Source organism: Mercurialis annua, linkage group LG2 (genome assembly GCF_937616625.2).
Source record: "Mercurialis annua linkage group LG2, ddMerAnnu1.2, whole genome shotgun sequence".
NCBI lineage: Eukaryota > Viridiplantae > Streptophyta > Magnoliopsida > Malpighiales > Euphorbiaceae > Mercurialis > Mercurialis annua.
In genome coordinates, this window is record NC_065571.1 from 11259809 (window position 1) to 11274907 (window position 15099).

Here is a 15099-nt window from a genome sequence, read left to right on the forward strand (position 1 = left end):
AAATTATCTCCAATTTATTTTTTAATATGTAAAAAATAGCTAAATTGTCTTCAAATTAGTAGGAATACCTATCTTTTAGTTTGATTTAACTACAAAATTAAAATACTGTATTTGGTTAATCTATTATTATATAAATTTCTATTTTATTATTTTTAAAGATATTATTAATAAAATTAAGTTAATTAATTAATTATGGTTACTATAAAACCAAAAAAAGAATAAATTCAGTATGGAAAAAAAATTTAATAACCGAATATATTATACTTACTTTTATAAAAATCCTTAACTACTTTAATATTAATTATAAATAAAAAATTGATATAATAATAATTAATTTACTAATATGTACATTGACGAATTACGTTACGAGCCACGTGCATAGCCAATGACGGAAATACATAGGGGCATGCAGTTGCACATGCCCCTCCAGGAAATCTAAAAAAACAAAATTATTAAGTCTATAGAAATAGTTAAGTCAAGTAGTGGTGGTACAAATCTATTTAGAAACTTTATTAAGTCTAATATTCCATTAAGACTTATATTTTCAATATTATAAAATTAATTAGTAATTAATCTAACTCTTATTTATTTATTTAAATTTTTTATTAAAACAAAAAAAAAACACTAATTTAATTTGCAAGCAGAGTCTTTTCGTCATTCTATTTTTCTTTTGTCTTTTACTCGTCAATTTGTTCCACCGACGCTGACTATTCTAATTAATTTCTAAATTGATTTAGTTTCTCAATTTAATTTGTTGATATTGAACTTCAAATTTTAAGGTGAGTACTTTAACTTACATTATAATTTAAGATTTTATATGTTATTTTTATTTTTTTTAGAGTTTTTTTATGGATTATTTATTATGTTTCTATATGTAGTTAATTAATAATTCAATATATAAATTGGTTTCGACTACCTATTACACCGGTACAATATTGATTCTTATTCATGAATTTTATGATATAAAAAACGTGTGAAATTTCGTGACTAATATTTAATATTTTATATGAAATTAGACTCAATTTGTTTTATTAGTAAAGTTAAATTAATTTTTTTATTTTTTTTATGATAGTTTAATAATGATAGTTATAATATTTTTTGCCCCTCCAAAAAAAAATCCTGACTTCGTCCCTGTGCATAGCACGTAATGCGAAACTAGTAATTGTAAAAGGGCTAAAACATGGATTTTTTTTCAAAATATTTAGCCTAATATTAATGATCAAATCATGGATGTCTGTGGATTTTCATAATTCACGAGTCGTAATCTGCATGTGCATGAAATTTTGCAGGATTTTATTCTTCTGAATTAGACATGTCTATCAGCATCAATGTTACTGATAAATATGACATATGGTTCTACCATTTTCCTTATTTTTGTTGGCATATCAAAAAGTTAACAATTATGCTAATGATAAGGAGCTTTCAACTATGTGTCCGACTCCACTTATTTCTTTCTGACCTTTTCTTTTAAATTAGCGTTTCAGATCATCACAAAGACATCCTTTAAACTTTAAAGTTACCTGGCTTTGGGTTTTTATTAGTGATGAATGTTTAATTTTAGTTTTCTTTTAGTTAATTTTAATTTAGTTACTATTAATTTCAATAAATAATTGACGCATGACATTCATTGATTGGTTATAATTTTGAATATATTAACTAATAAGATTGGGAAACGGAATTTTTAATTAATATATCAAAAATTCATTTTTTTTCATATTTCTAAAAAATCATCCAAATTCTTAAATTTTTATAATTCTATCTCAATTTGATAAATTCGCTGGAGACCTATTCAATTTTCTAAAATTAATTTAATTATTTCTACGTCAAAATTGAATGTGTAATTAAAAAAAAATAAACTAGAATGATTTCCAATTGGGATGTCACATGTTTCAGATAATTTTATTTTAAAACAGGCTTAATTGCATCAAAAATCAACAACTTTCGTGTGTTTTGCATATTTATTATAAACTTTTAATTTTGCCAACAAAAGTACACTAACTTTTCAGTTTTTGCAATTAAGATCACATTTGCGTTTTCTTTGCAAAATGGTGTCGTTTTATATCCAAAACGGTGTCGTTTTACATTAAAAACAGTGTCGTTATACATCAAATGGCTCCAGTGTTTTAATTATAAAAATGGAAAATTAGTGTACTTTTTTGCCAAAATTAAAATTTATGTTAAATATGCAAAACATGTAAAATTTTGTGATTTTTGGTGCACTTAATTATACTTTTAAAATATATTACATTGATTTTGAAAAATTGAATAAATTTCAAACAAATCAACTGAATTATGATATATTTACAACTTTTAAAAGATCTGGATGGATTTCCAAAAAGTTAAAAAGGTTTGGTATTTTTAGCATCATAACGCTTTAAAACAATTTTGAATTAAAGCTAACATCATTCTATTAGAATGTGAGATACCCACACTTGTCTCTGAAACTAGTTGCATTTAATTGAAAGACACCTCAACTAGAACTAAATAAAATCAAAATAACTTGTTAGAGGGCATACTGGTATAATTTAAAGTAATTTATGGTCCAATTCACTCATAGAAATTTGCCATTTAGCGATGGATTTTTCTATCGTTAAATGGCACAAATCCGTCGCTAGAAGATTGCTGACAGATTAAATCCGTCACTAACTGGTTTGTAGCTAACCCTAGTAATAAAATTTTTTAATTTTTTTCCATTTAGAATATAAACTATCATCAATTTTATATAGGAATTATTTTCCAAACACCCATTTTTAACAAAGTATTTACACTATTTTGTCCCATTTTTCCTTATTTCCTACGCTACCTAATAAGCTAACTTATTTACCAAAAATACTCACTATATAAAAAAAATTTATCTCATTTTAGGTTAAATTTTTATATCACCACTCTTTTTTCTCTCTCTTCTCCCTCTTCTCTCTCAAGATTCTCTCTTTTTTTCTTCTTTTTTTTTCGTTTGATTTTCAATTTGTCTCCTCCGGTTTTCTGTTCGTCTTTTGCGTTCGTTTTTTCGTTCGTCTTTTCCGTTCGCCCTAGTCCGTTCGTCTCTTTCGTTCGCGCTATGAATTTCTCGACTCGTTTTTATATTTGTATAATTTTTTAGATTTCTTGTAATGATTTAAATATTTTGTAAATAAATTATTGTAGATATATAACTTTTTGTTTATAAAATTGTTCTATTATTCATATAATTATTTATTTTGTCTTTCTTTTATTCATAGATTTGTTTATTACTACTGATTTTGCAAAGAACAAATTGATTTATGGTGCATTTGTAGTAATTTTATAATATATTTACGTTTTAGTGTATTTTTGGTGTATTTGTAGTGTATTTCTGCCGTGTTTAGTATATCTATGGTGCATTTACAGTGTTTATGGTGTATTTGCAGTGTTTCATAGTGTAGACCACAAAAAACACTACAAAATGCCATAAATACACTATATATACATTATATATACACTATATATACACTAATCTTACATTATAAAAACACTATATATACACTACTGTTGCACTATAAAAAAAAATTCCAGGAAAAAAATATATAAATAAAAAAGTAACACTATATATACACCAATCTTACATTATAAAAACACTATATATACTATTGTTACACTATAAAAAAATAGAAAAAATTCATGAAAAAATCTATAAAAAAATTATTAAAAACTGAAAAATAGGGTTGTGCAATCAGTCAGTTCGGTCGACCGAACTGAAAAAACCAAAAACCAAAATTGAAAACCGAAAAAGGTATTTGTGAAATTAAAAATAAAGGTATTTTTCGTAAATAAAAAAGTCAGAAAAGAAAATCAAAGCTTAACAGGTTAAAATGTAAATAAGTTAGCATAACATGTATTTTAAGAAATTACTATTTTTATATAATTTTGAACACGTATAAAAAATACTTATATATAGACAGTGAAATCAAACACAGAAGATGATATAATTAACCTAAATATGGAAAGTTATGAGTAAAATTGTCAAAATAGATTAAGTCTGAGTTAAATGAGATTCACACATTCAAGTTTTGCTCATTTAATTCTATAAGTAAAATACTTAAAATTTAAATAAATGAGGGGCAAGTGCTTCTATATGGTAGTATTACCACTACAACATAAATCACTTTCAGCAACACTAACATAGCAACACTTTCGATACTGTTGCAATAGTGTATATAAGGCAACAAAAATGTAACATATAAAAATCGTTGCAAAGAAATTAATAAAATCCAGAAATTTACAACATAAGGCAGCAGATATAGAAAACTGTTGTATTAGTTTAAGAATATGCAACAATTAGACTGAATCTAGCAACACTTTTAAACTGTTGTCTTTTATTACCTCATATCAAATTATATTTTTAACTATATTATAAGTCCTAATAAACAATAAACCACTCAAAATTGTAATACAAATTTAAAATCAGTAAATAATTTGATGAGAACATAAAAAAATTAAACCGATGCAAATCTCAACAATCAATAATCAACAGTTGAATTTTTCTTTTATCTTTTATTTTAATTGTGAAAGTGAATATATTTGAAATGCAATTGCAGGTTATTAATTCTTATTTTAATTGTGAAAGTGAATATGTTTTTTATTTTAATTTTCTGAATACTTTCAAAAAAGAAAAACTTCAACAGACTCAAATTAGTAAATGGGCCAAAAGTTTCTCTTCGTTATGTTTTCCAGTTTCATTTTCAGAGCTGTGAAAGTTTCTCTCAAAACTCCTATTCGCCATCGCCATAATCTCTCTTCGCCGACTCTCTTTTCCATCGATTAAAGGTAATTGTCATCTCTCTTCGTTATTTTAATTTTCAATTTCATTTTCATGAACTCTCATTTTTGTTGCGCTCTTTGCGTGAGTTTTTCAGTGCACAATTGTCATATCTTAAACTCTTAGGGTTTACTGATAATTTGAAGATCTGTTCAATGTCTTCACATGTAAAATAAATATAACTTCAATTATATTTTGTATATATGTTAGGGTTTATTTTAGTTGTTTATTAATTTTCGATTTGAATGTCGCATAACAATGAGAATCGACTCTTGACTTTGTCTTTTAGATGCGCGTTTTTCTGTAACCAGGCTCCTAATTCTGTGTAGGTCTCTCGGAGATGATTGTACAATCGCTTCGCATCCGATTTCACAAAATATGTATGGTTAGTGCTGTTAACTTATTTCTTTGTCTTGTCTTTGAGTTTTACGAGTTCAGATTGTAAGTCTCTGATTCTGTTTTTGAATTTCTGAATCCAATGAAATGTTGAACTTAATCTTATCCAGAAATCTAGATTTTCTTCTAGTACTTCGTCGATACTTGTTCGTAATGTTTCTTCCATGTATACCTATTTTGTTAATTTTGTCATTGAAATGCTAAACAAAACCTAAGTCAATGGCCTGCAATTTCTATTTACTTCGTGATTTAATTATGCTGCTCCTTTTCTTACGTTAAGTCATTGATTGCATTAAAACTAATGTTAATAGATTTCGTATTTCTAAATAAGTAATAGATTGTAGCAAAAGTAATATTAGTTTCTTCATGATAATATGGCTTATCTGATAGTTTTGTGTGTATGATAGTATATGAGAATAAGAATATTTTGATGGCAGATCAAAGCTATTTAACATGCAAGGCAAGTGTATGGAATTTTGCTTGTTTTTTTTATTCCAGAATTTTGCAATGAAGTTAAAATTTCGAGAGAAATTGTGTGGATGTTCGTGCTACTTAAATTTATGTTTCAAGTTTAATTGCAATACTTGTTTGTAACAAAAATCTTATGATTCTTTTCAGGATTGCGGCTTTTAAAAGAGGCAAAAGATTGGGATTCTCGCAGAGGGGTAAGTTTCATTTCCTTAGCTTAAAGAATATTCAAGTCTTTCTGCATGTTTTTTCTGCTAAATATGTTTTGTTGCAGATATTAATTGTTTGCTTGAGGATATTAATTGTTTACAAACAGCTAGTAATTTTAATTCTATTGGCAATTGTGAGAAAGAAAATCATAGGGATTGGTTGAAGGGTTTTCAGAAAGTCAAAATCTACTTAATTAATTCTGAATTGTCTCCTCCGTCATTTATGTTTGGATAATACACATACTTAAGCAAATGATGTTTGGCATTCAATTATTTGTCGATAAAACACAATGAGTTCGTCAATTTCTTAGTTAAATGTTTCGAATTTCTCAAGGTCACTTTTATAAATCCTTTTTGTGAAATCTGCTCACTCATTTTTCCATCTCTACCTATCTTTTTTTTTGTGCAGTAATCAACTTTGACAACATTGATATTGCCTGGAGAAAATATGATTCAAGTAAGGATCTTTGCTGCAACTGTTGATTTCTAGCTTTCATTATTCAAGATAATTATTGACTTTCTCAATGTACTTGTTAATTTTTCTTTTTGAAGAGGTGAAAGCCTATAATTCTCGTGGAGGGGTAAGTTTCATTTCCTTTTGTAAACTGGTGATTTATCCAAACATATTTATTGTTGCGTTGGTATCGGATAAGAGAAGATGATGGCAGATATGGTAGTAATGTTTTTATATCACTATAATTTGTACTTCATTAATATTTTGGTTTTCTTTTCTTATTGGATGTTGTTTCTACCTTCAGCGAGATGGTTCCTGATCTGTCATCTTTGATGATTTTCAAAAGTATGCTCATTCCTATTTTCCTGTGATTCTATTTAGCTAAATATGATGTTCTCTTTTTTGTTAGGTTTATTCAGAAAGAATTGTAATTTACTCATCTGACATTGTTGTAGGCTCTAGTGAATGTTGGAGGTGATTTAGCAAAATTAGTGTCTGGACGAGTTTCAACTGAAGTGGACAATTGGCTTATGATACTCATGGCATTATCGGGAAGGTAACTCCCTTACTATTATTAAGTGGCCAATATATGTATATTTTGGTAGTTATGGTCTCAACTTATTGCGTTTATTGAATTTGGTAGAATCTGTATTACTATAATAAATCACCAAACAAATATTTTTATGATGAATGATCAAACACAGTCTTGAATTGATTTTAGGCCCTTCAGATGGTAAATGAACTAAGTGAAAAATCGGACTCTAAAAGCGCTCAATTTTGAGCGAAAGCTCCTCTAGCTAAGTACTCGTTCTTCTGCACATTTATCTTATTATTTATTATGTTTGCATATTATAAGTATAATTGTTTATGTGGTTTTGCAGGATTTCATGAAGATATTTGTGGAAATGATTCCGTAGCAGAAAAAGCTTTCAATGTTATGTAGTATAATCGTTACATTTGATGAATATTTTGGTGAATGTTTTCTTTTTGTGATGTAATGGATGGATGAAATATATTTAGACTTTGAATTTTATGAATATTTTCCGTCTTCTAATTATTTTAGTGAATATTTTATGATATCCCATTTTAGTGAATGTTTTCCGTTTTTAAATTTAGCGAATAATTTTAGTTTTCGTTTTTAATTCTTGTTCTTCAAATATAAACTGTTGCGTTTTCTATATAAACCGTTGTTTAAAGTTTAGCCAAACCATTGCATCAGTATATATAATTGTTGCCTAAAGTACTATTCAAACCGTTGCCTTATAAAAATAAATGTTGCTTAAAGTACTATACAAATCGTTGCCTTATAAAAATAAATGTTGCCTAAAATGCATTACAAAACTGTTACAGTAGATGTTTGAAACCGTTGCTTTTGTTACTAATTGCAGCGATTTTATTACTGTTATAGTAGTATAATAAAATTGTTGCAATAGCTATCAAAACCTACTGCAGCGGCCGCAAATGTAGCTGATTGAAAAGTGTTGCAATAGACCTAAGGCAATGGTTTTTATACATACAGCAACACTTACCTAGTGTTGCAGAAAGTAACTTATGTGGTAGTGTACCCTCTAAAGATTCTTCCATGTGTATCACGCCTATCACTATATATGTTGGTATAATAGCTTGGCATATTCAATGATAGGGGCTAAATTGGACGATTAAGGTTTATAATCAAACCTAAATTTGTTCCAAATTAATGAAGTGCACATTATTAATATATGATTAATAGTACGTTAATAATTGGAAAAGATAAAAGTTGGAGATTCTTTATAATAGCATGTGTACTTAGTCTCAAAAAAAAAACATGTGTACCCATAGTATTATGATAAAACGAAACTGCAATGATATTTCCTTCCCATTGGAGTTATCCAATGATTATCATTTTTACAATTAAACTAAATTAATTTTTCATACGGTGGGAGTCATTGGTTCAAATTTAATAATAGATACAAATAATTAGATATCATAATCGATGTTATCTAACAAATTTTTAATATTTTTTCCCCGTCTTAAAAACATTTTGAATTACTGGGTCTTAATCAAACTTAATAAGTGGGCATGAATCAACAATTATCTTCCATCTCTTCCATTTCACTATCTTGATGGTACAATAGCGGACGCAAAAGGACATTGTCTAAATAAAGAACGCTATAATACCAACTAATTATTGTCCTTTACATATTTTTAAGTAACAAAACAATTTAATAGATTGTCAAAAAAACAATTTAATAATTTAAATTATTAAATAAAAGTTCAATTTTAACTTTATTATTAATTTTAATATACAATTACATGCACATGTACATTAACTTTGATATGTAAATAAGTATCTGATTAATTAAATAAGACTTATAAAAAATGATCAAAAAGACTTTCGTATAATTATTGAACTTCAACTATTATTTTAGGTCTAATGGTAAAAAAAACCAAACCTTCACAACTTGTTGCAATTATATTCAAATTTTTTAATTTTTGTAAAAATATCCAAATTATATTTTTTATTGCAATAATATCCAAATTGCATTTTTTGTAGCAATAATAGTCAAATTGATGGCTAAACTTGTTGTTTTCAATTAAGATATTAGGCTATTATTATGTTTTGATGTCTAATAATATAGTAAAATTCCCAAAAAATGGTAAAAAAATCAAAAAAAATCACATAAAAAGTGCAAAAATTTGGATATTATTGCAACAAAAAAATGCAATTTGGATATTATTGCAAAAATTAAAAAATTTGGATATAATTGTAACAAGTCGTAAATGTTTGGATTTGTTTTTGCTTTTAAGCCATTATTTTATTGTTCTTAATAATTTACTGACGTTTAGCATTTCTTTTCTGCGCAGTAGGGCTCCAACTATGATTTGTAATGATTATAAATTTGATATATGAACTAAGAACAAAAGCTCAATATGGCCCTTATCATGTTCACCACCGTTATAACTCTTCTCTCACACTTAAATGTGGCCAAACCATCTCCATTAACCCATCAAAACAACCACAGTACGTCTCATATGACATAATTTATATTTCTGTTTCAAAATCAAATAATATAGTTTTTAAATTTTATTTTATTTTTATTCATTTTAAGTGTCACACTACCCGCCAATTTTAGATAACTTGGAATTCCGAACTATATCTTATTTTTATTAATTATTAAGTGTCACACTACCAGCCAATTTAACATAACTTGAAATTCTGGATTATATACACATAAAGGTTTCGCCTAGTGGCCACGCTCTAAGAATTGTGTATGAAGTTGGAGATTCGACCCCGAACTCTCTCAGACTATGTTGTCTGTTTAAAAAATGACTAACAATGATAATTAATCCTTTTTAATCCCCGCTAACAATTAAAGTAGGTCTATATTTGATTAAAAAAAAATTCTGAATTACATCTGTTTAATTTATTTTTTAAATAAAGTTATTAAAAATCTTAAAACTGACGCGCCAAATGGTAAAAATTATCTTATCTATATATGTGAAATCATTTTGCGGTAAAAATTATCTTATCCACATATGTGAAATTATTTTGTCTTATAGTCATGAGTAAATGTTATTTCTCGCTTAATTAACCAATCTTATTATACTACCTGATGTGACAACAAAAATTTAAAAAGAGAAAGTGAGAAATATATTTTTTAATTGAAATTAAATAAATAAAAATATACTCCATCAGGTTCATAATATTGTCGCATTTGATTTTCACATGAGAACTAAAAGAACAATTAATATATCTTAATTTGTAAACACTTTTACTTATTAGTTAACCTTACATTAAAAGTTATTACATTTATTACTATTATTTTATTTGTTTATTGTATTTTAAAAAAAATAATGGAAGACAAACATAAAAAATAGCAATTAATATTCTTTTTATAAATTAAAATAACAAATATTATAGACAAAAAATATTTTTTAAATGCAACAAATATTATGAACTAGAAGAAGTACCATATAAAACAGTGTAACAAAATAAATTAAAATAAATGGTTAAATTGCATTTTCCTACAGTAATTTCAACAAATATCACCACCACAATCGTTAATACAAGTATTGCAATTTGCAACTAAGACCAACTTAATTGCCCAATACGGCGCCAATATGCATCAAGCAAATCAAACAATATCACAACTGAAAAATAACAAACTACTAACAGAAAAATTCTAATTTAGCAACGAATTTTAAATTTTTACTGACGGAAAATTAATTAAGCGATGAATTTTGACCTTTTAGTGATAAAAAAAATCCGTTGTTAAAATATTATTTTCTAATAGTTAATTTATTGAAGATAAGTCTAATATAGTACCAAAATGTAAAAAAAATTCTTTTTTTTTATTTATTTAAACTTTTTAAATATAATAAATTTATCTAAATTTAACCAATTTTCTTTCGAAAAAGTTTGTACATATTCTTAAAAAGTAAAAAGAATTTAGTTTTTGCCACTATTAAACTTAAAGATAAACCACAAAACATAACATTTTCTAAAATTTCTTTAAAAAAAAGTAAATTGTGAGAGAGAGATAAAAAAACTAAAACGAAGAAGAAGAATGAAGAATAGTGGTGTTATATACTCCATCCGTCTTAAAATGATAGGTCATCTTTCTACTTTTGATATTCTAAATTACAGAACACTTTCTATATTTAGTAAACAATTTAAAGACTCAAAATCTCATATCTTAATAAATAGGTCTAGTTATTTTTAAATGAATTAACGGTTTTATATTGCAATATAAAATTCACCAATAAACAAATTAGTTACTAATATACTATTGATATATTGAAAAATTATAAATAAAATAAATAAAAAATTAATTTATCAAATATAACTATATATACTTTTAACTTCTTCTTTTTTTGATAATTTTGGGGAAGAGGGGAGCGCTTGTGGGAGGAACCGACCCACGACCTAGCAGTTTGCTGCTAAGCGATTATACCATTTGAGTTATAACTCATTGGTATATATATTTTTAACTTTTGTGTTTGTCTAAATGGCCTATTTTTATAAAACGGACGGATTATTAAAGATATTGATGATGGTGGTCTTCTGCAACTAATAGCATTGAGATGGTGTGATTAGCAGCATTCAAAAATAATAATCGAATAATTCAGTTATAATTCAAAACTCAAATCTATGAATACACAACAATTAAAACTCAATAACACTCCAAAAATATTTAAGCCTGTTAATATATGAATGAAATCTATAAGAGAAAAATATGTAGGTGGTAATTTTTTATTGCATTATGGTTGCTTGATGAAATGCCGATGGTAGACGGCGTTAATTAATAACGGAGTTAGTGGTGATGATGCTCTGCGTTGAGGTGAGATGGAGTGAAATATTATGTGAGAAAGGTGGCAGTAGTAGACGGCGGTAGGTGTGGGGGCCGTGGAATATTGATATTCATCGATCTTGGCAATTATTGGTCATCATTTACGATGAGAAGAAAAAGATTATTACTAATATTTTAATTTTATTTAGAAAACAATTTGATAGATCTCATATTTTCTGTTGAATTTTAAAATAGTTATCCAGACGGAATTTTTTATTCACCAGATATGTCACCCAATTATACCTAAAATATAATGACTCAAACTTAATTTTTACAAATCAAAAAACTGAACTACAGATAATTACGACTCAACATATGAAACGTTTGTTGTAAGAATTTGAAATCCTCTTTAAAAATAATTAGAGCATCTCTAATCTTTTCTTCGATAATTGAGGAGGCGGAAGCGTTTATATAAAAATTTACTATCCAACGCTTATATTGTTTGAACTATAACTCATTGGTAAAATAGAGAGCATCTCAAAAATAAAGAGTAAAATTTTTAGTTTTTGTCCAATGAACTCTCCAATATAAAACTTTTTATGTTTATAATTTATAAATATTGAATAATATCAATTTATCGATTAATTTTTTACTGATTTTTATATTGGAAAAAAAATAATATTATATTTTTAAGAGATAAAATGATTGAAATCATATTAAATTAGAATTTTTATGGATAAGATATGAGATAAAGACTGAATTTGGTTCTTTACATGTGAATAGGCAAAACTTACTTTCATCTTTAAATTTAAATTATAATGAGTCTATTAAACTTTCAATTTTTTAATTTATTTTTCTAATTTAAAAAATTTGACACATTTAGAGAATGCACCGGAAATGCTAGCTGTACAATGGTGGTCTAAGAGCAGCAACATTTATATTAATGTAAAGTCCCGTTGCGTCTATTATATAATAGCCAAATGACTAAAGAAGACTAAATCTTTTATGAAAATTTCGCAAAAGTCCAATACTTTAAATTTTATACAATTTGTCCTGAAATGCATGATTTCGTTTTAATTATGTCTAACTGCATAATTTTATTTATTTGGCGCTGATGTGGCATGCCAATTCAGCGGCACGTAGGCGTCATATGAATAAAATTATATAATTGTCGGAATTTATTTAGTGATCATTTTGAAACTTTGAAAAAATATAGTAACTTCCAAAATCAAACTATCATGTTCCCTAAAGATAAGAACTTTTATTTTTGTCGAATGAATTTGAATTTGATACATTATTACGTGCCACAAGTAAGAAATAATTCAGTTCTTTCATGTCAATGTTTCAATAGACAAATCTCAAATTTCATATGTTACGAAATTATTTTTTCACATGTATCTTGGCACTAACTACCTACCTGTGAGAGTCATATAGTCAATAATATTGTTTTACAGCTTCTTATTCAATTAAATAATTCAGGGAATTAAATGATTGTTGGTGATTAGTTTTTCTCTTGTCAAAGATTAGTTACAGGGTCATTATCTCTTAAATTTTAGTCAAAATTAATATTTTCCTCATAAATTGAAAAGGTATTTAATGGTGCCAAAAAGTAAATTTTTTTCGACTCTTTATAATTTTGTTTAAAATTTTAAAAATGTGTTAATCTATCTCAAATTAATAGTTTCATTGTAATATTATTCAATTTTTTTGGATCAATTTATTGTCTCAAATATCAGTTGATTTTATTAAACTAATTTTTGAATAAATAATGGAATTAACAAGCACAACCACGAAGAGTGGAAAATAAAAATTGTCTGATAAAAAAGATAAATTAATCGGTCTTCAATCAATACATCTAAATACATCGTTTTCAGAATATGAAAAATGAGGGTCGAAAGATATCACACTAATCCAATATGGCACCAAAACTTCTAAGTGCGTGAAACTTTAAATTAATTTTTGTTCTATTAATTTTTTTTTGTCCTATTTCACTCTTTAACTTCAAGTTTTTTGCTGATCTGACCCTTTTTATCCAGCGCGGTAAAAGCGCGTGTTTTTTAAACGCTTTAAAATGCGTGAAGGACAATTGAAATGCACAAATTGTTTTATTTAATCCCTGAACTATACTATTTTGTTGTATTTGACGTTTGCACTGTTTTATTTTCCCACTGCACATTTAAACTTTTAACTCTTACCCATCTAACCTCCTCGAAAATATAATTATTTTATTGTCAACTATTTTATGTCTAACATGAATGTTTAAAAGCGGATATTAAACACCCTAGGTTACTGAACTTATCTGTTATTACAGAAAAGGTACTAAATTTCATTTTATTACAAAAAGGTCACTGAACTTTACCTTTTATTACAACGGGAGATCATTATGGCGGATTCGGTCAAATTTTGTTATAAAAAGATCACTGAATTTATCATGAATTACAAAATGGTTACTAAGTTATATTCCTATTTGTAATTCAGGCTTGCCATATAAGCAAAAACGGTGTGTTTTAGTGTCAAAACGGTGCATTACATGAGTGACATCCCGTTGTAACAAAATGTATAGCTTAGTGACCCTTTTGTAACAAAATGAAGTTTAATACCCTTTCTGTAATAACAAGTAAGTTCAGTGATTTGAAGTGTTTGATGTCCTCTTAAAAGCATATATATATTAATTTATTTCCGATGGCATATAATTTTGAGCAAATTACTTTAAGACTCACGTGCGTTATAATTTACAGTTTGATACTCTTTATTTGAAAATTGATACCTAAATTTTGATTTTGTTAACTATAACATAAACATGAAATATTCACTTGGATTAATTTATAAACATGTTACTTATTTTAATGCTGAAACAAGATAAAAGAGAACATGAAATATTCATTACAAGATAATGATGATGCTAATTAATTTAACATAAACTATTAATACTTCAATTCAGCATCCATAATCCATCCATTGTTTTGGTGCGATCATCAACCCAGAACTAAGTCTAATCATGAGAATACAAAATTCCATCTGTTTAATAGCACCATCTCCATCCAAATCACCTTCCATTAACATGCAAACAAGTTCATCATCTCTCATATTATTCAGACCCAACAAACTACTGTTTCTTTTCAAGCTTTCAAAAGTGATCAAACCTTTCTCACCATCCATCAGCATTCGAAAACCGTTGCATAACTCCATAATGAATCCCTCAGCTCCCATTCGCTCCATCATGGACGGAAAGTGGTCGTCGAATTCAACCCCGGAATGTTGCTCTAGCGCCGCCATGTCGGATAATTCGGGTCGAGAAACTTAAAATATAACGAAAAGACGAGGAAGAAGAAGAAGAAGAAGAATTAATTAAGTTGGTTGGAATGGGAGAAATGAAGAGAGAATTATTATATAAGAAAATGGAATCAGATTAAGACAGAAACAGTTCTTAATTATACTTCGAAACCTCTCTTCTTTGTGAAAGCTGCATGAGATTTCTCAAAAACTTTGTGAGTGTAGCTAGGTTTTATATCAAAGTTTTTAGTTTGT

General features: G+C 27.0%; 1 protein-coding gene across 1 annotated transcript; it reads right to left on the reverse strand.

The window, feature by feature from the left end:
• Positions 1-14389: 14389 nt before the first annotated feature.
• On the reverse strand, positions 14390-15099 carry LOC126669699 (calcium-binding protein KRP1-like). Its single transcript, XM_050363236.2, has one exon. It carries the CDS (start codon positions 14845-14847, stop codon positions 14509-14511), a length of 339 nt encoding a protein of 112 aa, XP_050219193.1. The 5' UTR covers positions 14848-15099; the 3' UTR covers positions 14390-14508.

Bases quoted from the DNA above. Each gene is read 5' to 3' on its own strand.
- LOC126669699 (XM_050363236.2), bottom strand. From the start codon at position 14,847: ATGGCGGCGCTAGAGCAACATTCCGGGGTTGAATTCGACGACCACTTT.